The 23,924-nt window shown below is 34.2% G+C and overlaps 2 protein-coding genes across 16 annotated transcripts in view; one reads left to right on the forward strand and one right to left on the reverse strand.

The window, feature by feature from the left end:
• The window catches only part of SLC25A40 (solute carrier family 25 member 40), a 43,410-nt gene extending 39,689 nt beyond the window's left edge, over positions 1-3,721 (forward strand). For 11 of the 12 annotated variants that reach the window (XM_074192880.1, XM_074192883.1, XM_074192879.1 and 8 more), the window contains 2 exons: positions 2,957-3,034; positions 3,426-3,721. In XM_074192880.1, the coding sequence (XP_074048981.1) occupies positions 2,957-3,034; positions 3,426-3,565 (218 nt within the window). In that variant the 3' untranslated portion in view covers positions 3,566-3,721. Of the gene's footprint in view, positions 1-170; positions 318-2,956; positions 3,035-3,425 lie in introns of those variants that run through there. The other variant, XM_074192890.1, reaches the window with a different exon arrangement.
• Positions 3,722-8,204: 4,483 nt separating this feature from the next.
• Positions 8,205-23,924, reverse strand: part of RUNDC3B (RUN domain containing 3B) — a 120,385-nt gene continuing 104,665 nt past the window's right edge. For all 4 annotated transcript variants that reach the window (XM_074192897.1, XM_074192896.1, XM_074192899.1 and 1 more), the window contains 2 exons: positions 15,881-16,002; positions 8,205-10,923 (listed from right to left, as the gene is read on the reverse strand). In XM_074192897.1, coding sequence (XP_074048998.1) covers positions 10,778-10,923; positions 15,881-16,002 — 268 coding nt within the window. In that variant the 3' untranslated portion in view covers positions 8,205-10,777. The remainder of the gene's footprint in view (positions 10,924-15,880; positions 16,003-23,924) is intronic.

The raw sequence follows: 23,924 nt of genomic DNA on the forward strand, positions 1-23,924 counted from the left end.
CTAAGATATATTGCATATAATTTAATTAGATGCCTCACTGTGATGATTACAGAACAAGTATTATTGTTATTGAACTATACAATCACAGAAACATAGACTTTTCATAGTTGAAAGGGATCTTAGTCCACACATTCATCTGTTTTTTGTTTTTGTTTTTCTCTATAACCTAGCTGACAAGTGTATCCAGCCTTTGCTTAAAAACTCTGAGGGAAAAAATGATCTCCCAAGTTAATCTATTTCCCTTTTGGCCTTATGGCCTTATTGGCTGTTCCTCTCAGAGGATACTTCAACTCCTGGCTCTGTTTCATGACCCTTGTAGCTGAAGTAAGTTTTCCTTCTTTTTCCATCAGTGCTCAACTCAAGTATCATCCTTTACCTTAGGACTTTTCTCATCCACCCTCCTCCAAATTATCTGATATTTAGTTGATATATGTATTTGTGCCTTCCTGTTGTCTCCATCAATTGAATGTAAGTTTCTTGAGGGTAGGAATGATTTCATTTTTGTCTTGACCTCTATCACTGTGTACTTGGCACATAATAGGTCCTTCATAAACAAATCTTTCATATCGTTCAGGACCAAATAAAGGTATGTGGGCAGGATAGTATTGTAGTCGATGACAATTTTAACTTTTAAAAAGGACCCATGTAGGGATGACTAGGTGGCGCAGTGAATAAAGCACTGGCCCTGGAGTCAGGAGTTCCTGGGTTCAAATCTGGCCTCAGACACTTAATAATTACCTAGCTATGTGGCCTTGGGCAAGCCACTTAACCCCTTTGCCTTGCAAAAACCTTAAAAAAAAAGGACCCATGGAGTCATCATTCATGGGGGCAGAGCCTCTCTAAAGGGAGGTCTCTCTGAGTTGACTGAGGGCCTTTTTGGCCTTGTTCATTTCAACATTTTTATCAGTGATTTGAATGAAAGCATAAACATAATTAACATGTATCACAATTTTCAGAAGACATAAGGCTAAAAAGGGAACATGCTGGGTTATAAGATTCAAATCATATTGAGAAACTAGAATGATGGACCAAATAAGAAAATTTAATAAAGGAAAATATAAAATCTTAGCTGGATTCAAAAAATTTTCTTCAAAATAATATCTTGTAGGAAAGTTTGGCTAGTTAACAGTTCATTTGAACAATGTTTTGGGGTTTTATCAGACTATGATTATTTGAGTTAACATAGTGGCCAAACAACTGATATAATCTTGGATTGTATAAAGAAGCATAGCATCAAAAACATGGAATCTAGTCCTGGCCAGATCACATCTAAAGTGTTCACTTCTTGGAACAATATTTTATTATTTTTTTTCCAGTAATGAAAATCCATCTTCTCTCTCTGCAGCTTCACCCAAATGAAAAAGACAAACTAAATCCTTTGTAACAACTTCTTCCTTGATTGCTCCCCCCCCCAAAAAAAAAAAGGTCTTAATACACTTGGTACAATATTTCAGTAAAAGGATTGACAAGATTGAGAACAACCACAATAGGGTAATCAGGGTGGTTAGGGAAATGGAGATTGGATGCTGAAAGAACTAGTTTAGAGAACATCTGAAAGATAGTCTTGTGGGCTGGCCAGAGCCAACTAGGGGAGCAGTGGGTGGAGGCTGTCCCTGGAGATCATATCACAGTGCTGTGATTTAGTTATTCCCGAGGCTATCTTTGTTCAGATACTTATTAAATTAGGAGGCCCCTGCGGGGGGGGGTCTTTTTTTTAATTATAAAGATTTTATTTATTTTGAGTTTTACAATTTTCCCCTAATCTTACTTCTCTCCCCTCACCCCCCACAGAAGACAGTTTGCCAGTTTTTACATTGTTTTCATGGTATACACTGATCCAAATTGAATGTGATGAGAGAGAAATCATATCCTCCAGGAAGAAACATAAAGTATCAGAGATAGCAAGATCAGACAATAAGATCAGTTTGTTTGTTTTTTAATTGCTTCCTTGGTCTTTGTTCAAACTCCACAATTCTTTCTCTGGATACAGATGCTATTCTCCATGGCAGACAGCCCCAAATTGTCCCTGATTGTTGCACTGATGGAATGAGTGAGTCCATCAAGGTTGATCATCACCCCCATGTTGCTGTTAGTGTTTTTCTGGTTCTGCTCATTTCACTCAGCATCAGTTCATGCAAATCCCTCCAGGCTTCCCTGAATTCCCATCCCTCCTGGTTTCTAATAGAAAAGTAGTGTTCTGTGACATACATATACCACAGTTTGCTAAACCATTCCTCAATTGTAGACTATAATTTTTAAGGTTAAAAGTAACAAAAAATTAAATCAATTAAAACATATTTGGCACTGGAGGTTCTTTAATGTCACAGTTAATATCTTCCTATAGCTTATTTTTTACTAGAGAAGAGGACTTCCCTAGGGAAGCCCGAGCTTTTTCTATCTGATCTAGAGCAGAACTTTTCTATTAGATGAGCACCTAAAGAGTCAGCATTGCCTTGTTTTCCTTTTTTTATCTCCAGGTCTTAGCACAGTTTATTTGCACCATTTTTTTGTGGCCCAGTCAGTTTTCAGTCATATCCAATGCTTTGTGGCCCCATTTGAGGGTTTTTTTGGCAAAGATAATGGACTGGTTTGCCATTTACTTCTCCAACTTATTTTTATGAATGAGGAAACTGAGGCAAATGGTGGAATGCCTTGTTCAGGATCACACATCTAGGAAGAGTCTGAGGCAGGATTTGAACTCAGGAAGATGAGTTCTCCTGACTCCAGGACCAGGGTTCTGTGCATATGGCTAGCTCTACTTTGTAAATAGTAAGTGCTTAATAGATGTTTTTATTTATTCATTTACATATCACTTCAGTCTTTCATATTGTCTTCCCTTGTTTGTGCTCTGTATACTGTAGGCACAATCAATCTTTAATTGAATTGAGTATTATAGCTTAAACAGAAGAAATGAGAAATACTTCATAACAGTGTTCTTTCATTTTAATGTTTGTAGATGTTGCTCTACGTGCATCCACATGGGACATTATGAAGCAGATTGTTGCTAAGCATGGAATTTCTGGATTATTTGCAGGTGAATCTCAAATGTATAAGTTATTATAAAAAATTTAAATAGAATATTTAAAATCCCTCAAATTTCAATTTTTATCAGATTTCAGAAATGGTAGTTTTCATATTTATTTTTCCTTGCTTTTTATAAATTAAAACAGAAGTTGATGTTCAAATAAATAATTTAGATAACATTACATTTTATTACATTTCTGATAACTAATCGAGCAAGGGATTTATTATTTTGTAAATATTTGATGAGTTTAAAATGAAAAGGAATATAGCATAATATAAAGTAGTTATAAATCCTTTGCTCAAAATTTTTCATATGATTGATGGTGACTTAATATGACTTACTATAATTTATCGTTAAAAAAGATGAAAATTGTGCCCTTGATTTTCTTATTCTTTTTCAGGACTAATTCCCCGGTTAATTAAAGTTGCTCCTGCTTGTGCCATAATGGTCAGTACATATGAATTTGGGAAGGCTTTTTTCATTAAGCAAAACCTCAAAAAACAAGAACATCATACTTCTGGCTATTTGGACTTGAAATAATTATGGTCATATTATTAACTGGAAAATTCTCAGAAATGTGTAAACTTCAGCTCTGTTTAAAATGATCTTTTCTTTATTTTTTAAAAAATATTATTTTCCCAATTCTAATTATAATTTATGAACACATCTTCTGTTTTATTCTGTCTTTGGAAAAGTTTAAGAAAATTCTTCATAGGGTATCCCTAACCCTTGTGAGAATATTAGAAAGGAAAAGAAAAGCTTGATGAGACAGCAAGAATTCTTTATTGAATTCTGTACTTTTCTTTGCTACTCGTTACCTCCCATGACATGATAGGAATGGAGTGTTAAAAGAGAAAAGGGGCAAATCTTAATCATGTATACAAATAATTATTTTTTAATGAAATGGAAGTGGAAGACATTATATAATGTCATTACTAGCACTTGCCAAATATTGCCAATGTGTTTTATTTAATTCTAATATTCTTTAGATTTTTTTTTTGTTTGGGGCCCTAAACATATTAAGATTGCTGCTTTCTAACCATGATTGTTTTACCTTTATGTTCAAAAATGATACTTTTTTTTTGCCACTATAAGCAAGAGTTATACATCTTTTGCTGTGTTCTGCCAATTTTGAAGAATATGGATATTATTCTTGGAAACTTTGTGCTCATTTCAAATTATGGTTCATCCTAATTCAGCACAGAATAAACTATTTTAGAAAATGACTATCTTCAGTTCAGATAAATGGAGCACTTGAAAAGGCAGCCTAGTTTGTGATATGATAATTGCTAAGAACTAGGATCTTCTGCTATTGAAAAAAGTAAACAGGAAGTGCTTCATTACTTTCTGATGCCTCTAGTTATCTAAATTCATTTTAGCACTTGAGGACTACATGATATTTAAAATGTGTAAGATTCACCATATAAGTCCTGTACTTTTTATTATGCAATTAATAGGTGTCATTTTATTTTTCCCAGCTCAATTTTGTAGGTTTGTTCTATGGTAGAGATTATCACATCATCAGTGGCTAAATATTTTCATGTGACTTCCAGTTTTCACGTATTACTACATTATACATTTGTATTGCTGACCATGAAAATAAGCAATGATCAAGGGTAGTGGTATTTATTTTTAAAGAAACCTTTCATGTTACAGGCCAATAGTGTGTGACGTGTCAAAATGAAATGAAGAAAGATGTAATGACAGAATAGGAAGTAGCATAAATTTTTAAAATTACTCTTTGATCTTTTTTCCCTCAGAATAATTTATGAGACAAGCACTTTATTATGGTCTAAGTATTTTTCATAGAAATGTGAAAAATTTCAGAAAAGAATAATTGAAGGAAATGGGGATTTAAATGTTATCTAGTAAGAGTTAGAAAATTAATGCATTCTATACTAAAAACTAAGAGAACTGTTCATATATTTTGCTAACCAAATCATTTTATATCTCATATTTTGAAGTGTCACCATGTGTATTTCATCTTATGTTGATTTGTCATAGATTTGGAAACTATGTATGTCTATTTGTTTTTAACTCATTTTCATTAAAGATTTTGCTTCCTTTATTAATTCAAAGTTTTTGTAGTGGTTTTTAGTGACAATTATCTGAAATTTTGTTATATTAAGCTATGTGAATGATAGGTATATGCATATATATACATAATACACACGCACACATTGTGAGTTTATCTGGCTATCATTAACAAGCATAAAATCATTTTATTTCTATTTGATTTGCTTTGATAATAAAATGAAGAAAACATAAATCTGTTTTCAAATAGTCTTTTCTCCAGTGTGTATTTCAGCTTCAAGAATATGGGTAAATAAGACAAAGATTAATTAAATGTCATCTATTTACCCTGGATTGTTTTTAGTATAACTGACAGTTATTATTTATTTTATTTGTTTATTTTAGTTTTTGCAAGGCAGTGGGGTTAAGTGACTTGCTGGAGGTCCCTACAGCTAAGCAATTACTAAGTGTCTGAGGCTGGATTTTGAACTCAGGTCCTCTTGATTCTAGGGCTGGTGCTTTAAATGCAAAAGATATAAAAAGCTTCCTGTGCAATTAGCCACAGAAGTTACTTTAGTGTAATAAAAAGAATGCAGAATTTGAAATCCTGATTTAATTTCAAATCCATACTTCTGGTATGATTTTAGGTAAATTACTCAATCTTTTTGGATCTTTGTAAAGAGGGTTAGATCAGACGAGCTCAAATGCATTCCAACTCTAAACCCTATTATTTTCCTCAGAAAGTAAGAGAAAATTTTCTTGAATTCAAATAGTTTTAGCAAGTTATTTACTAACCCCCTGATTATATGAGGTAGTGCTGGGGGATACAAAGATAAAACAGTTCTTACCTAGGCCTCCTGAGACAGATTAATAGATAAAAAATATCAAGAGGTAGAGAATAATAGCTACCTTGGTATTTTCAGAACAAAGCTTATTTCAAAGTGGATGAAGAAAGCAAAGGATAGCAATGGACAACAATGCACTCAAGTTAACAAGTTGAAATTTAGTGGGAATAAGTCTCATACTTGTTAAAAATCCTCTTTTAAATGAAGACATACCAAGTTAGAATTAACTGCCCATGAGTATATGACTACATTGTATCTATCATGGTTCAGAGGTTAAAGATGGATGTTGGGCGGCTAGGTGGCGTAGTGGATAAAGCACCGGCCTTGGAGTCAGCAGTACCTGGGTTCAAATCTGGTCTCATACACTTAATAATTATCTAGCCTTGTGGCCTTGGGCAAGCCACTTAACCCCATTTGCCTTGCAAAAAAACCTAAAAAAAAATGGATGTTTAAAAAAACAAAAAACTTTAGTATCCACTGTTATTGAAGAAATTACATAAACATTGTCTAACCAAGAGTGCTATACTTAGATTTATATCTTTCTATGAATTCAAGGGATTGATGATCAACCATGTCACTCAGGAATATCATCAGTTTTCCTTTCTTAACGTACAATCATACATGTTAATTTTCTTGGTGATTTGATGGTTCCAGAAGGAATCCCTACACTTGATGACAAAAAAAGTCTGAATGTAACTCCATATCCTTAAATTTGATTGGTATCTGGAGGGAACAAGTTTTTTCTCCAAGTATTAGATTAAATAGCTTTACTGGGTGTGAAAGAAGATTTTTATATGAGTATAATTATTTAACAATAATTCTTCCAGTTAGATTATAACCATTATACTTACTTAACTTAATATAAATTCTTTTCTGGTTTAAACTATCTGCTGTGGGGAGGCCAAGAAAAATCACCCTCAAATTTGATTTAGTGTGCTACTTTAAAGGTTTACGACTGGCTCCACAATGGTATAAATGTGAAGACATTAAGTTCTGAGTAATTTTTAATTTTTCTACTATATCAGAGACCTATTTTAAAATAATACAGTCTTTGATTTGTCATTGTGACAGCTGAATAATCCTTTGTTCTCTGATTTCTAATAGTTCGTGTTACAAGAGAGGCAAATGTTGAAAAAGTAGTCTTTTCCCCTTAAGAAAGCTGGGGGAGGGGGCTGCTAGGTGGTGCAGTGGATAGAGCACCAGCCCTGCAGTCAGGAGTACCTGAGTTCAAATCCGGCCTCAGACACTTAATAATTACCTAGCTGAACAAGCCACTTAACCCCATTTGCCTTGCAAAAAACCTTAAAAAAAAAAAAAAGCCAAGGAATGCACTCTCTGATAACTATTTTTAAGCACATAGCATTTTTGTAAAGAGATAAATCAATATTCATCAGTTTATATCTGAAGAGCCTATAGCATTTTAGGCACTGTGTTTTAGGAATGTTTCCTTTTATAATTGAAAATTTAAGAAATTTTCACCCATTTGGTAAAGTAAGATTTATTATTAAAAATTAGTCACTATAGAATGCTTGTAATTTAATTCTCATATTCCCTAAGAAATACTAACTTACTAATTATGCTAATACTAATAATACTAATACTAATTTATTTTGCAACTGAGGGAACCTGAGGTTCACAAAAAAAGAAAATTGATTTATGCTCACAAATGGATGTGTCAAAATTGAAAACCAAAGACATCAAAAAATGGACAAAAACGTTAGGCTTTGTATCAGGGAGCAAGGAAATAAATTCATATTTTAAAATTATATTTTTTATTTCAAATAATATAGATAGAAGATATATAGACGTTCAGTGATTTGCTTAAGGTTATAGAGCCCAGCAGTGGTAAAGCTAGGACTAGAAGAATCCCAGGTTCTTGACTTAAGTTCTCTTTGCTACGTTATCTCAGTCATCATTAGACAATTAATAATAAAATTCACTACTTAATTTAAATGTACTTAGTAGCAAGCATGGAGAAAACTAAAGTTAGTTTCAATCTAAAACCCTAGCTCTGGCACAGCTAGGAAATAATAGCTTAAGATCCTGCTTAAAATAAACATCATAATATTGAATTTTTACCTGATGTTGAAGTGTATTTCTCCAAATAAATACCCATCAAAAATACGAAATAATAAATTCTAAGCACATTTTATATTCTGGGTTAAAATCAGCTTGTGGAAAATAAAGGAAAATAGTCATTAGTGATGGCTATAAAATGTTTAATTTACATGCAACAAATATATATATATATGTATATACATATATATATATATATACACACACATATATATATATATATATATATATATATAATCAAGGCAACAAAATACACAATACAAGTTTTGGCTTTAATTCAACATTCATGATATTTTTTTTCCTGAACAATGAACATTGCCATTTAGAAATGAGGCTTGAGACATACAATCAGTTTTCTCATGCACAGACAGCTATAAATTCTATGACTGTTATGAAATGACCTGTGTAGAAAGCTGAAATTTCACAAAAGCAAATGAACTTTACTCCAAGAAAAGGAGCATGACAGAAGTAAAAAATTGTGATTGTGTTTGTTTATATGATGGGCTGAGAAAAATGTTGAATTCTGTACACAGTAAAATGTAAGAATGCACAAGATATTGACCATATCTATTAAATAAAATCTGAACACTAAGGATTCCACCTTTTTCCTGTATACTAAAAATGTATGCAAATTAGTTATTTAATAAATAACTTAAAAATAGAATGTCATAAAGGTAAATTGATAGTTACAATAAATGCTGGCGGATCTTGTGAAAGTAGCACTATTAATCCAGGACCAAGGCAAAAATTACAAAGGCAGCCATTTTGTGGCATTGTCCCTATTATTTGTATCAAAATTTACTCTTCAGTCATCCGTTTGTGTCAAAGTACCTTAAACTGTAAGCTGTAATTTTATAAGGGAGATGCCGGGGGATACAGTTTTTATTTTTTTTCCTCTTAAATATACAATTTTAGCCTACTTATTTCACCTACAAGTTCTATTATTTTTTTTTTAGTGTAAATGTATCAGGCCAGGTATCAGCTAAGTAATTTAATAAATTCCCACACTCATTTCATTTTTATTCCAAAGAATAACTAGGTTAAACTTCTGTTACTCCAACTATGTCTTCATGGAAATAAAGTAAATAAGTAGTGCCAAATACTTAAAAGACCCACATTCCTCTTCATTTTAAAATTTAAACCAATCACTTGTGTCCATCAGAAATAATAAGTATCATGTCAAAATAAAGGTATGAAGAGCCCAGTTGTATTGCATTAACTTCATGTAAACAATTTTTAAAACTTCTTTGGCACAACGAAATATACACTATGCTCTCCCTCTCCAAAAAAAAAAAAGTAGTTATGGGAAATAAGTTATCTGTTTTTTACTCTAAATTAGTAAATTTAATGGGATTTATGAATAGATAACTATTTGCTGCTGTGGAAGCTGAAACCTAGATAAGTAATCCATGACTTCGGCTCCTACCTCTCTTTACACACCAAAAAATGTGAAACTTACTAGATGTTAGAAGATTCAGTCCAAACTCATTTTATAGATGAGAACATAGATTCTCAGAGAGGTCAAATGATTTGCTTAGTGTCACATAGATTAGTTAATATTTGAACTATGGAGTAAACTTTAGAATTATTTTTATGTTTTTAATGGACTAATGTGATTTTTTTAAAAGCCTGGGAAAATATACTTTGTTCCTATTTATTAACACTTGAGAGAAAAAATTTTAGTGTGGTATATATGATTTTATCAGGATGCTTAAATTTAAGTCATCCAAATGGTTTCTAATGTTATATAATCTTCTAGGTGTTTTTAGCAGTTTTTCTTTTGGAGTGTGTATGTGTGTCCACATACATGGCAACTTAACAGTTGTTTTTAATAAATTACAGGGAAGCCTGGCCAAGGAATTTAATCATTTCACTAAAGTGCATCTAGGTTATTATAAATCCCTTTATAATGGACCTTATCAAATACATTATCAACTATCTAAAAAGGTAAATCTCTACAAAATTTACAAAAGGTAAAGTGGAATGTCAGTATTAACTGGTAAATGTTAAAAACCGAAAAGTATTTTCAAATTAATTGAATAAGCTTCTTCAAAATCTAAACAGTTCTTACAATCTTAATCTTACATTAGAAGACATTTAAGCATGGGATTTCAGCAGGAAATCAATGAACCTGAAGTTGTGAAGCAAAGCCTAGACTGGAGAGGCAAATAGGAGGTCCCTAATGACACTGGGCCATGGAGGGCCAAAGTAAGGAGTGCCATTTTAAAAAAAATACCATGCCAGAAAAGTTTCCATGCCAGATAGGTATATATTTGGTAGTATGCAAGGATGTATATGGTACATGGAGGCACAGAGTCTCAATGTCTCCAATAGACAATAAAACAGGGTCCTGAAATTTCAGCTCTTGCATACAACAGTTTTGTCTGGTTCCTTTATGGGAGGCATGCCTTCTCTATCAATATATGAAAATGGTTTTGTTTAAATCCCATGAACTCTGGTCTTAGTTGCTAAAAAAGATTTAAATAAGTATGTGGAAAAAATCACTTGATTAGTATGTGTATTTTGCCACACAATTATTGGGGGGGGGCTATCTGCTTTAAATTTTTGTTAAAATCTTTTATCAATTCACCTTTAAAAATTGCACATTTTTCAGAGAAGTTAGAAACAAGAAAAATCAGTTGAGATTTTCTTCATTGAGTATATGAACTGTTTTCTAAATAAGAATATAAATGAAATTTTTAAAAAGCATAGAACTATTTGCTTAAGATTAATGTTTTCCCAGCAGTCAAAACCATGGAATGTAGACTGAATGTATGCAACATGAGAGATCTTTTCTGGCTGGCATTACATTCACTTTTCAAGATGGAGTTAAGCCCGGACTGGTCATCTCTGTGGTGGGACTGGCAAGGTAGTCACTTGATTTCAGACTTGTTAGAGATTTGTAACTTGCTACTGAGGTTAGAGAGCCACAGAGACCAAGTAATGAGGGAGTGTCTTCTTTACCTGGAATTCAGATAATAATAAAAATTAAGTCATTGTATGCACTTTTAACAAAATGTCTGTAATAATGACATTGAGAACTGCTGCATTTTAAAATCCTACTAGTGAAAATGTAATAATAGAAGCCTTTTGCATCAAGAGATTTTTACCTTTCATTATTTTCGGCATTAGTGATAAAAAAAACCTGTAAAAAAGATAACCTATTTTCACATTTGATGTATAATTCTGAAATATTTTTCATATTCAAAAAGCTCCTTTCTTCTCCAAATATTTGGCTACTTAAAAAAAGGGGGGCAAGTTTAGTTCAAAAGAGAATTCAGAGAGCATCTTGGTGCTTTTTATATCCTAAGTAACCTTTTCAGTACCTGAACATTAGAGTTTGCAAAAAAGATGCCTATCGTTCAGTGGGGTTTTAACTTGTTACCACTGCAGTGGCCTTTTGGTGACTCTTCCTCCACTTTCCCACTCCATCCTCCATTCCTTTGATAAAACGGAGGCCCAGTCATGTCACCACCTCCTCAAACTATTTCCTCCAGGAACAAAAACAAAAATACTTTTTTCAAAACCAGAACTTAAGTCCCTCCTACCTTTCTGGGCCTCTTTCCAATTCAATGACAGTGGTTTCCTGGCTGTTCAGCAAACAAGACTCTATTTCTCACTCCTGCCACTTTCTTGGGCTATCCCCCAGGCCTCCTCCACACTGACTACTGACCTACTTGACTTCCTTTAAGTAACAAAATCCCTTCCCCAGCCCCGATTCATTCCAGTGCTTTGACACTTTTAGTTATTTCCTATTTTTCCTGTATTCAGCTAGTTGTAGCATATTGCATCTCCCATTAGCTTGTGAGCACCTTGAGGTCAGGGGGCTGTCTCTTTGTTATCTCTATCACTTAGTTAAAATGATCGCTACATCCTAAGCATTTAATAAATGTTGATTAACTGGAGTCAGAAGCCTGGGTTCAGATCCTGCCTCAGTTAATTTGTGATCATAAAAAGCAAGTGACTTTGAGAGCTTCAGGTTCCTATCTGTAAACTATAGATCCTATTACTTGCACTCCCTTTTCCACAAGATTGTTTTGAACTCTTTACAAACCTTAAAAGGCCAAGAAAGTGAGCTTATTTTTATTCAATATGTGGAGCCTGATGTGGTGAGGTCAGAGCTGAAACTCCAACTTTCAAATACCTACGTGCTAAGTGCTATGGGTAGAAAAACTTGACTGCCTTCAAGAAGCCTCCAGCATACTGGGGGGGGGGGGGGGGGGGTGGACAAAAAAAAAGGATGGAAAATATAAAATTCAAATATAATAATGGAAAATATAAAACAATTGGGGGATGACAGTAGGACCCAGGAGGATTAAGATTAACACTGACCCGAACTGGGCTTTGAAGAAAGCCAGAGTGTTCTGGTTAGAGGCGAGGAAAGAATACAGTCCATAGGCATGACAGGCTAAAAAGGGTTTTAAGTTCATGCCCTTTCACCTACCAAATTCCACTATTGAGCACAAAAACCAGTTATAGAAAAAATTTATAAAAGTGGAATATACCCATTATTGAAGTATGTCTGATCAACCTGGTGTGCAAAGGTAATATAATATTGCACCCTTAATCTCACTAGGCCTCAATTTCCTCATCTGCAAAATGGGGTGGTAATGGTAGATTAGATGTCCTCTGACCCTTTCAAGTTTTAAATCTATAATCCCTAAGCACTGACAAATAGGAAGAATTCAAGAGAAAAATGAAGACTTGATACAAATGATACAGATCCAGGAAAACAACCTATACTATGACAATCATAATTTTAGTGAAACAGTGCTTTTATACATATCTCAAAACAGCACTAGGATGGAGGTAGGTTTTTTTTTTATGCCCATTTTACAGATGAGGAAACTTGAGGCCCAGAGTGATTCCCTAGAGTCACACAGCGCCTAAGTCTGAGGCAGGGCTCAAAACCAGACCTTTCTAAATCCAATCCTAGTCCTGTGACACTAAATGACATCAGATTAAGGTATACTTAACCAACCAGTTCTAGAAGACCAATGATGAAAGATCCTTTCTTGGTGGATGATTAAACAATTTGCAGGTAAAGTGTCACATATGCTATCAGGTAAGATTCTTACTTGGATTCACTACTTTGTTCTTACAAGGAATTTTATGGTGTGTGAGGGATAACTTCGTCACTGGGAAATTTTATAAAAAATAAAAAAATGTTAAAAATTATACATAAAAATTAATGATCCTATGGCTGGTCTAGTGATAAATCTCTGCATCTAATCTCTTAAAATAATAATAGCTAACATTTATGTATTTACTGCATGTGTTAAAACTTTACAACTAACTCACTTGTTCCTAAAAATAACTGAATAGGATGAAGAAACTGAGGCAAACAGGTTAAGTGACTTGCTTAGGGGTCACACATCCCATAAGTGCCTGGGGTCACCTTTAAACTTGTCTTTGTGATTTGAGGCCAGCTGTTCTAGCTCCATTGCCCCACAAATCGGATATACCTTCATCTACCTGAGATAGGTGGAAATTCAATAATTTATCTCATATCAAATTAGATTTTGTGGGAGTTAGTATTATACAGTCAAAGTTAGTCAGTTGACCATCAGTGCAGACCTAGAAGGAATCTCAGAGGTCATCTCTTCCAACACTACCTCCTCCAATTTGAAGGAGGTTTTTGAAGCAATCTGCCCAAGGACCCAAGTGGCTGTGAAGGTTTGAAAATCACAGCCTGCCTTCAAGTTATGTTTAGCCTAACAAAATTGACCATCATGATAAAAACATGGTTTCATCCTTAAGAGCAAACCCTTACAGTGTTTGTGATTGACCACAAGATGGTGCACTTTTGTAAGTTATAACATGATGGCTTCTTGGTGCGATTCAATCTCAATTCCCATTGGCTTTGGTGCAAAGGAATTTATAGGTTGGCATGTAATTCTATAGAATCCTTAAGACTCTTCTGCATTCCACTCAAAAAAGAAAGTCACAAAGAAAACAAGCACACGGTGGAGATTCGGACTGATTTACTGTGGTTTAAAAAATAAATCACCTCATTTTAAGACTTATGACTGGACATTCTAAGTCCAATGTCTTTTACTTGTATCATCAGTGCTGGACATCAGCAATAAGTTATATTCCCCATGTAGTTAGTTAGAAATTTAACTGTTAGTTAAATAGTTAAATAGCTGTTAGATAGTTAGAAATTTAATGGCTAGGTTAAGTGACTTGTCAAGGCTTCACAGCTAGTAGAAAGATACATGGATTGCAAATCTTCAAAGAAATTAGAATATCAATGATTCAACATACTGCATTAAAAATCTAGTGAAAGTAGTCAGAGACTATTATGCCTGGGCACTACTGGAAAGAACAATGAACTTGAGCTCAACAAACCAAAGGTTCACTTTTGCCTACCATTGACTAGCTCTTGAGTGAGGCCTTGGGGCAAGTTACTTAACTATTCAATTTTCTCATCTGTAAAATGGGCAAAAATGGACATTTGTAAGAACTGCCTCCTGGGCTGCTGAGGGTAATTGTAAACTATAAAGCACTAGTCTAGATTATTCAAATCGTCCTCATCAAAAACGACCAGGAGTGTATGGATCAATAACAACTGGCTCTGCATACAACATACTTTTAAGCTTCCCAGGCATTATTAACATTTTCTCCATCCTGTTTTTGATGTCAGCAGCAACAAAACAAATAAAAAATCATGCAAGATGTAAATGCTCCTACTGAAAATTTTAACAACCAACTTTTTTTTTAGGTGTTTTGCAAGGCAATGGGGTTAAATGGCTTGCCCAAGGCCACACAGCTAGGTAATTATTAAGTGTCTGAGATCGGATTTGAACCCAGGTACTCCTGACTCCAGGAGTGGTGCTCTATCCACTGTGCCACCTAGCCACCCCATTCATATATTTTTAACCAGGAAGATAGGTGGTGCAGTGGATAGTACTGTTCTTGGAGCCAGACAACAGGAGTTTGAATCCAGCCTCAGACACTTGCCACTGACTAGCTGTGTGACCTTGGGCAAGTCACTTAACCCTGACTGCCTCCCATCCAGGGCCATCTCCTGTTGTCCTGGTTCATTTTCTTGGCACTGAACCAGATGACTTTGGAGGAAAAAAGGAGGCTGGTGACTTAGGACAGCATCCCTCAGTCAAATATAATTCATATGCAATGCCACGACATCACCTCCTTGATGTCACAGTCTTCTTCCAGAATGAAGGATAAAAAAAAAGCAAACATTTTCAATCTGGATCACAGATTTAGAGATGGAAAGGACCTACAAAACCCATTTAATTCAAGCTTCCATTCCCTTTTTAAAAATAAATGACTCAGGGTGGCTAGGTGGCACAGTGGATAAAGCACCGACTCTGGAGTCAGGAGTACCTGGGTTCAAGTCTGGTTTCAAACACTTAATAATTACTTAGCTGTGTGGCCTTCAGCAAGCCACTTAACCCCATTTGCCTTGCAAAAACCTAAAAAAAATAAAAATAAATGAATGAATGAATGACTCACTTGGCCCAGAGTTTCAGTGACTTGTCCCAGTTGTCTCCTGGGTTAATAAATGCTGGCTGATGAATCATAAAACTTAATTAACCATAAATAATCTATTCTTTGAGCTTTTGTGTGACTTCTAGTATTTAAATACATCAGAAGGAAAAGAGAAGAAACCATTGTCACAGAGTGGTGTAGCTGCCAGAAAGAGTCCTAGATTTTGAATTCTTTATCTCTTACTTCCTACTTTTCTAACCTTGGAATGTTATTTGATGTTCCTGTATCTTGTGTCTGCTTCTAAGATAAGGGAATGGGACAAGGAAATCTTTTAAGTCCTCTTTATAGGTCCAGGTAGCCTTTCCATTATGCTTCACAGAAAGTTCATATCCTAAGAGCATATTATTATTCTCTACAACCATAGCAAGAGAGAAGAAAAAGAATGTTGCACGTAAACATTTCTTACCTTCATTTAGTATATTTAACATGTCTTGTTTGCCATCTCCATCCTGTGAATGGGCTGGACCCAGAGATGTTTGAGATAGACTAACTTCAGCTGATAACTGGTCCAGACTTTGAAAACTCTTGCTGTAAAACAGTTATTGAATCACCATTTGAATTTCCTCTCACAAATGAACACTTGAAGAACCAGTCTGAAATATTTTTTCCCAATTTATTCACTTTGGATGAATTTCTCATCTACATTTTCCCTTGAACTCTACCTCAATTTTATCTCACTTATCACTAGAGAAGGGGGGGGAGAAGAGAATTATACTCGTGAAACAAATTCATATCTTTATACTATTATCTCCATTCTCCAGAATAGTTGAGTAATCATACATTCTGGATAGTTAGAAATTTAATGGCTAGGTTAAATGACTTGTCAAAGCTTCACAACTAGTGGAAAGATACATGGATTGCAAATCTTTAAAGAAATTAGAATATCAATGCAACATACTACATTAAAAATCTAGGGAAAGTAGTCAAATTTCTTTAATGCTCCAAAAGATACTTCAAAATCTTATTAAATCATAGCATTCTTATCACAATCATCACAGGATGCTGAAGTGCTGGTTAATTAATAGAATATAACATTTTGCTGTATATATAAGCATTAATAAGGTAACTTCTCTATTTGGAATAACATCATCTGATTGCTCTATTCAAGCCTTTTCCTCTGAAAAACTTCCATTAAAAATGTCTCATGATGGTAGAAAAATGGCAATTTTTCTTTTCACGTGTAAAGGATAAAATCATGAAGTTTCCTACCATTTCTCCCACTTGGTCCTTCAGTTTAAAACTTAAAGTTAAACCTTGGTATTAGCTATTTAGTTTTATGTGTCTTTTTTTTTAACCATTTCCATATCTATGTAGTTCAAGCTGGAAATGGTCAACATATACTTAAGATTAAATCTCAGTTAAACCCCCCCTCCAAATCTATTGTCTTTTTTTATAATAATGATGAGTATTTTATATTAAATACTTTATTGAAAAGCAAAACTTGAATTCCATTCTACCATAACTGATTTTCCTTCATATGTGCATGAAGAAATAATCCTATAAATGCTATGGAGGGTTAAATATATTTTGTTCATCAAAACTCAAATTAATCAAAAGGCCCTAGAATGGCATTATAAAGAACCAATTTATAAAAATAAGGTCCACCATTTTTTGGTAGGCAGATCCCGGCAAGTGGTCCACAGCAGCATTTTAGATGGCCTTTGTACATGTTCTCCAGACCAATTTTATTAAGAAAAACAAAAAAAGGGTTTTATTAAGAAAGAAAAAAGCAATTTTTTTCCATTTAGAAATGAAGCACATACTGCTATAATGGAAGAATTTTACCAGTATATGAAAGCAGTACTCTTATTTTCCTATGTAACAGCTTTTTAAACAATTTCAAATATAAAAACAACAGATTATTTTCAAATCTATTACAGTAGTAACAACAGTCTTATCAGGAAGGTATATATTTTTTGTTCTACTAGAATCAAGAGCTACCCTGAAAATATGCTCCATTTCATCAATATTTGTGATAACTTAAGAATTTAGATAGTTTAATAAAATAAAATTGGCATATTTGCAAAACAAAACATTATTAGCTAATTGTTTATGAAAGAAAACAAAAATACAGAGAAAGCAATTTCAAGCAGAATGGCAGAGATAGCTCTGGAATTTGGATTCAGAAAGCCTAGGGTCTGAGTCCTAGCTCTACCACTCTGAGTTTCAATTATTTTACCTATAAATCAGATCTAGCAATATTAAAGTTATTATAGGCCTCAGATATTAAATTTTATGTAAAAGTTCTTAAATTTAACAAATATAATTACATCCACCAATGAAGATTATGACTCCCCTACATGTAAATAAGCTACTTCATCAATTACTGGGGCCAAAATCCTTATCAACCTAAAATTAGACAATTTATCAATGTCTCTCTCTCTCTCTCTTAACTTAGGTAAACTGGTCCTTAGAGGATTGATACACATTATGCAAATGGGTCCAAACTTAATAACTTTCTACCTTTTGAGAAGCTGTCAAAGCTTCTGTTTGCTAGTGTGGCCTTCATGAATCTAGGGAGAGCATTATATTCCATATTACAGTTCTAGAAGTAGGCCTTCAAGGGAGCCTTGATAAGGTTAATTTAAAAGTATTACAGTTTTATTGTACTTATTTTATTCTTCAGAAAATTGCTACCATTTTTTAAAAGAAAAACCATGCTACTCAGCCATTCTACGTAGAAACAAAGGGGGTGATGCTATTTATCCTTCATTTTGAAAGAGAACCAGTGACATCATGGGGTAATGTCTTGATTTGTGAGTGAATTGGATTTCAGTGAGGAAATTATCGGCCTCACTCTCTTCTACAATCATGAAAGTCCAATGACAGGAGTCAAGGTAATGGAGGACCTTTGCATCTTCCATGTCTGACCAGCACCGGCTTCAGCCTCCTTTATGGTCACTGAAATGAATTGTTCTTATCCACACATTTGTCAGGGGGAAGCCTTCACATGCTTAGGAGAGATCCTCCCTAACTTAGTTCAGTTACCTTCAACCTAGTTAGCCCATCTGCTAAGATGTATGGTTACTACTGTGCATGCTATAGCTTCTTGGAGTCATAGTTGAGAATTGGGTGATGGTGGACACCAAAGGTATATGAGCAGCCCTGAAAAGAACCCAACACTCAAACCAGAGATGCTAATCCTCCCTGAACACCCCACATACCCAAAAAACAAAGGTATATAAGATACAATGACTGAATAAAATGTGAAAATAATTATATATGGATTTTAAAAGTGAGTACTGATAGTCCAAAAGCATCATCTTTCTCAGAAACCTAGGTGTCAATAATAGCGAATTGAAAAGGAGCCTTCTTCATTTCCTAGATACCTTTCTGTTGACATTGCTGAATTATCCATTTTGATTGGAGTGTTGATTTTGGAAGACAGCTTGCTAGGTTTAAGAACCTGATCACACATTTTTATTTTCTTAGGCTTCAGTGACTCCAAGGTTAATTTACATTGATAATGAATAGAGAAACACAAATCAGGAAAATTACTAGCCTAAAAGCACTTACATAAAAGTGTTCTTTATCAGTAGCACTAAGATTAATCCATTCAATTTTCTTTATTATGCGATGATAACATGAGAGATTCATCATACATCACAGTGTCTGGCACATAATAGACATTTAATAATTGTTTATTGATTAACTGACCATTTGCAATGGAATGAGTTGGATTCATTCTAATAATGATTATAAATATGTGCTAAATGGAATAACAATGACCTTTTGGTACTCAGGGCAAGTAGCAGAATATGTAACAATGGTAAGCAACATGAAAAAGACCTTCACATCAAGTTCACAATTCATGATGTGAAAATAAAAGTAATTTAAAGAAATTCAACTGAACATAAAAGAGAATTAGTCAATATAGCAACTTGCAGATGGGTATTAAATAATAATAGTGGCCCTAACAGCAACATGGGAGTGAAGATCAACTTTAATGGACTTGCTCATACTAACAGGGCAACAATCAGGCACAATTTTGGGATATCTGGGATGGAGAATGCCATCTGTATTCCAAGAAAGAATTGTGGAGTTTGAACAAAGACCAACAACTATTACCTTTAATTTTTAAAAAATGTTATCTTATATAATTCTGCTCTATCTCATACTACATGTTTCTCCCTTAAGGATATAATTTCATTCTCATCACATTCAACTTAGATCAATGTATACTATGGGAACGATGTAAAGACCAACAAACTACCTTCTGTGGGGCTGGGGGGAGGGAAACAAGATTGGGGGGAAAACTGTAAAACTCAAGATAAATAAAACCTTTCTAAAGTTTAAAAAAAATAAAAAATAATAATAGTGGGTGTTAGTTATTTTAGCTAACTAGGAACTGGGTGCTGAACTCTGTTGTTTTTGCATCAAATTCCTGCAACCCTTTAAATTCTAGTGACTTGGGGGTAAACTCCTTGGCACCCCCTTCTCTAGGTAGAATTCTGATCCTAAACAATCCATTCATTTCCTTTTTTGTCTTCTACCCATCATTCATAAATCACCTAGCCATAGTAGAGTAATTTTTTGTTACAGAAGTTTCTCTTATTGCAATGGTCTCATATGAGGAATGATCTCTAAACCTTAGTCTGGCTAGCCCAATATTTAATCAAACAACCTAATATATCAGACATTAATCTAACCATAAGCACTTGAGCACACAAAATAGAAAAAAAATAAAAAAGAATTAGCTGTCCACATTCTCAGGCAAGATTAAAGGCATTAAACTTCATTATTCTTCCCATTCAGTACATGGAGTAGTTATTCAAAAATTAAGGTTGTTGTAATTGTGCCTTATGCCCTATAACTTCAGCAGAGGAGACATTCTTTTAAAATCTAAAGTCAAGTATTTAATTTAATTTGAATTTTGTTTTAAGATAATATAAACCAGTCAGGAATAGAGACTTCTATACATACATATTCTTAGAAATGATATACACTTACACAACTTTTAATTATCTCTACTAATGGAAGGGACCAGAAGTGATTTAGCCTCCTAATGGTTTGGTACAGTTTAATACTCATTTGTCTTAGCCAAACATACAGCAGGGTAAGAGAGATAGTACACTGAGAACTTCACATACAATGGACAAGGGAGAACTAGTGTAAATTTAATTTTCCACAGATAGTCAACAAAGCATGTCATCTGCATGCAGATAATTAAGACTTGATAGAACTTTGTGCATCAACATGTATATTAAGTCTCATTCTGTGCCTCAATTTTACTTGCTTTATGGTTTGAATTTCAAAGCATATGCCTGGAGAATAGGCTGACATTTACAGTAAGAGGAGAATGTTTGTGTGCATTCAATTTACTGATAGGATACTGGAAGCTGATAAGTCAGGACCGAAAATTCAAATAGGAAGTAGGAAGCGAGGCCATGCAAACTATATAAATCAAACAGGATTTTTGCAACCTCAGGACTTAGGAAAACTTTGAAAGCTCATCATCAAAAGCTGTAAAGGACACACATCCTCTCTTTAGGCCATGTGGTACATATAAATGGTGCGTCAGTAGCCCTGTGTATCTTAAGTGATATGATATGCACTAATAAGTTATCCAGATAAATAAAAAACATCTCTATTATAGACCATGAAAAGAATCAAGAGTTTGTTAGTTATACAATAACAATTCAATCTGAAGCATAAGGAAGATCTGACAAAAGTGGATACGGATAAAAGGACAAGCTAGAAAGTTCTTGGGCAATATGGTAGCACTATAGCTCCTCTTGACGCCAAATCAAGTGATCAGAGTCAGGAGAACAATTTATTCAATAATAACAATACTGTAAGGACAACAACTATGAAAGACTTGGGAATTCTGATCAACACTCCAACAACTACAATTCTAATTATTTTACAAAGCAATCCAAATTGCAAAGGGATTTTTCTTGTCTTCTCAATGGGTAGGGGAGGAAGGGTGAGAATTTGGAACTGAAAATAAACTGCGGGGAAGCAAGCAATATGTATTAGAGATTCAGATTTTCACATATCCTATCTTTTATTCTGTTTTCTATATGGAAATATTTTTGGCATTCATTAAGTTCAAAATACAAAAATTAATCTTTATCTTAAAGTAATAAAACATTTAATATATATATATATGTATATATAATTTTGGAGAGAAATAAAGAGATAGTCTAAAGATTCACTGTAATCTAAACTTAATATTTTAAAGGATATATTCAAAAGAGGACCATAATTCTCCAAATGACTAGCTATCCAAAAAAGAAATCTTTTAATAACCCAGAACATTAAAGTTCAATTAATGAAAAGTTTACTCCCCTAATATGGGCTTAACTGAGGTTCTAGAGACCTTAAAAGGGATCCCCTTTCTTGTAAAAATAGCTCTGGCCTGGGCTTGCTGAATCTGTGAACAGATATAAAGTGTAGAAATGTTTCTTTCACAGAAAAGTGAGTAGAATCTTGAGTTCGTGAGGAAAACTCCTTGACTTTAGTAGAGGATTAAAGCTGCCAGTACTTAAAGGATTATTTTAGTAAAAGACCTGACTCTTAGGAAGGCCAAAAGTGTACACTTGTGATAGTCATCTCTCTTCTTAAGGATGGCTTTATGGATGAGTTGGAAGGGGTCCAGTTGCCATTGCACAAGGAAACAGACATTGAAGGGCCCTCAGCTGAGAGGAGCATTGTTGATTCTTCAGGTAAAACAACCTAAGTTACTGAAAACTTTTCTATTCAGACAATTCAGAAATAATTTTTTAAAAAACAGAAGGATGGCTAAATTGGAGATACAACTTCTAATAGCAATTGGAGGAGAGAAGGCATTTTATATTGAGTGAAGCTAGAAAAAGAATGCAGAAAAGAAGGCAATAGCAGGGTAACAGTGGGGTGAGCACTGAATCTGGGGTTGAAAGACCCAAGTTCAGACTCTAGTTCTTCTGTTTACTATCTCTGTAAACTTAGACAAGTATAAAATCTAATGTTCAATTTGCTCATCTAAAAAAGGAGAAGAGTAGGTCCAATGATCTCTTCCAATTTCCCTCCCAATGGTAGAATTTGCAGGTGAATGAATATTGTCTCCTCAAAAGTAGAACCTTTATGGCTTTGTTCCTGACCCTGCCGTTCCTGTACCAGCAACTCTCTCACTTTGAAGATGACTCTGACCTTGCAGTCCTTTCTTATTCCTGAGATCCTGCCTAGGGCCACCACTTCAGGAAATGTCCTGGTCATCACTGCTCACTCCTCCCTCAGTCCTGCTCCTTTATCTTTGAACTCTTCCACCTTTCCTTGGCTGAGGAACTGTTAGCCCATACGTTTATGTGTTGGATCCCTCATAAGAATGTAAGCTCCTTGAGGGAAGGGACTGCCTTTTTTATGCTTGTATTTGCAACTTGTGTTTAGCAGTGTGCTAAAATTTTGCACTTTTCTAGTCTAAATCTACCTATCTCTCTGTCTATCTATCCCAGGCTAGGAAACAAATTAATTTCTGCTTCACTATACAGCCCAGGAAAGCTGAGGTCAGGATAGTGGTTCATGCTTTCAAAACTTCCTTTTACTGTGTAACAACTAGTCATTTATCTTATAATTTAAATCCTTTCCTGGGTTCACAAGTGAGTTTATGGAAGGGGAATTTCAGAAATCTGTACCCTTCTCTGTGATGCCCTGCCTTTACTTCCTTTGCTTAAAGTAGAAAATTTGGAAATTTTACAAACAAGCTCTCAATTATTCAGTTAATTCTGCAAGAGAATCTCACAAAATATTTATAATCAATCATTCTTATGAGTTCTAATTTCCAATTATAATTTGGAACTCTAAATACAATGATGATATTTTTTCTTTGAGAGTAAAGACTCCATAGGAGTCCTTGGGCAACATTTCCAATTTAATTATAAGATTTAGAAGAAGCAGAAACCTTAGAGATCTAATAATAATAATAATGATGAACTTTAAGATCTGTAAAGCACTCTACAAATGTTATCTCATTTATTCCTCAGGAGCATTCTGGGAGGTAAATACTATTATTATTATCATCATCATCATCATCATCATCATCATCATCATCATCATCATCATCATCATCATTTCATAGATGAAGAAACTGAGGTGAGATCAGGTGATGTGTCCAGGGTCACACAGCTAGTGAGTACCTGAGCCAGGATTCAACTAAAAGACAAATTATATTTTCCACAGGGTTACCTTCCTACCTGAATCAACTAATTCATCCCCTTCACTTTACACAAATAAAGAAAAATTACTTATAGGAAAGGTATCCAGTGGTCTACAATATTGCCCTTCCAGCCAGTCATACTGAACAGAAGAAAGTTATGGTATGGAAATCATACTCTCTGGGCATGCAAAAAATTTGCATATTTGCATAGCAAACTTCTCTATGGAGAATTCTGTCTTAGCTTTAGTAATACCAATTTGGTACTTTCAGATTCCCAGAAAAAAAAATCAATCTTCAGGCAACTATGAACTCATTG

The sequence above is a fragment of the Macrotis lagotis genome, chromosome 7 (genome assembly GCF_037893015.1).
Source record: "Macrotis lagotis isolate mMagLag1 chromosome 7, bilby.v1.9.chrom.fasta, whole genome shotgun sequence".
NCBI lineage: Eukaryota > Metazoa > Chordata > Mammalia > Peramelemorphia > Peramelidae > Macrotis > Macrotis lagotis.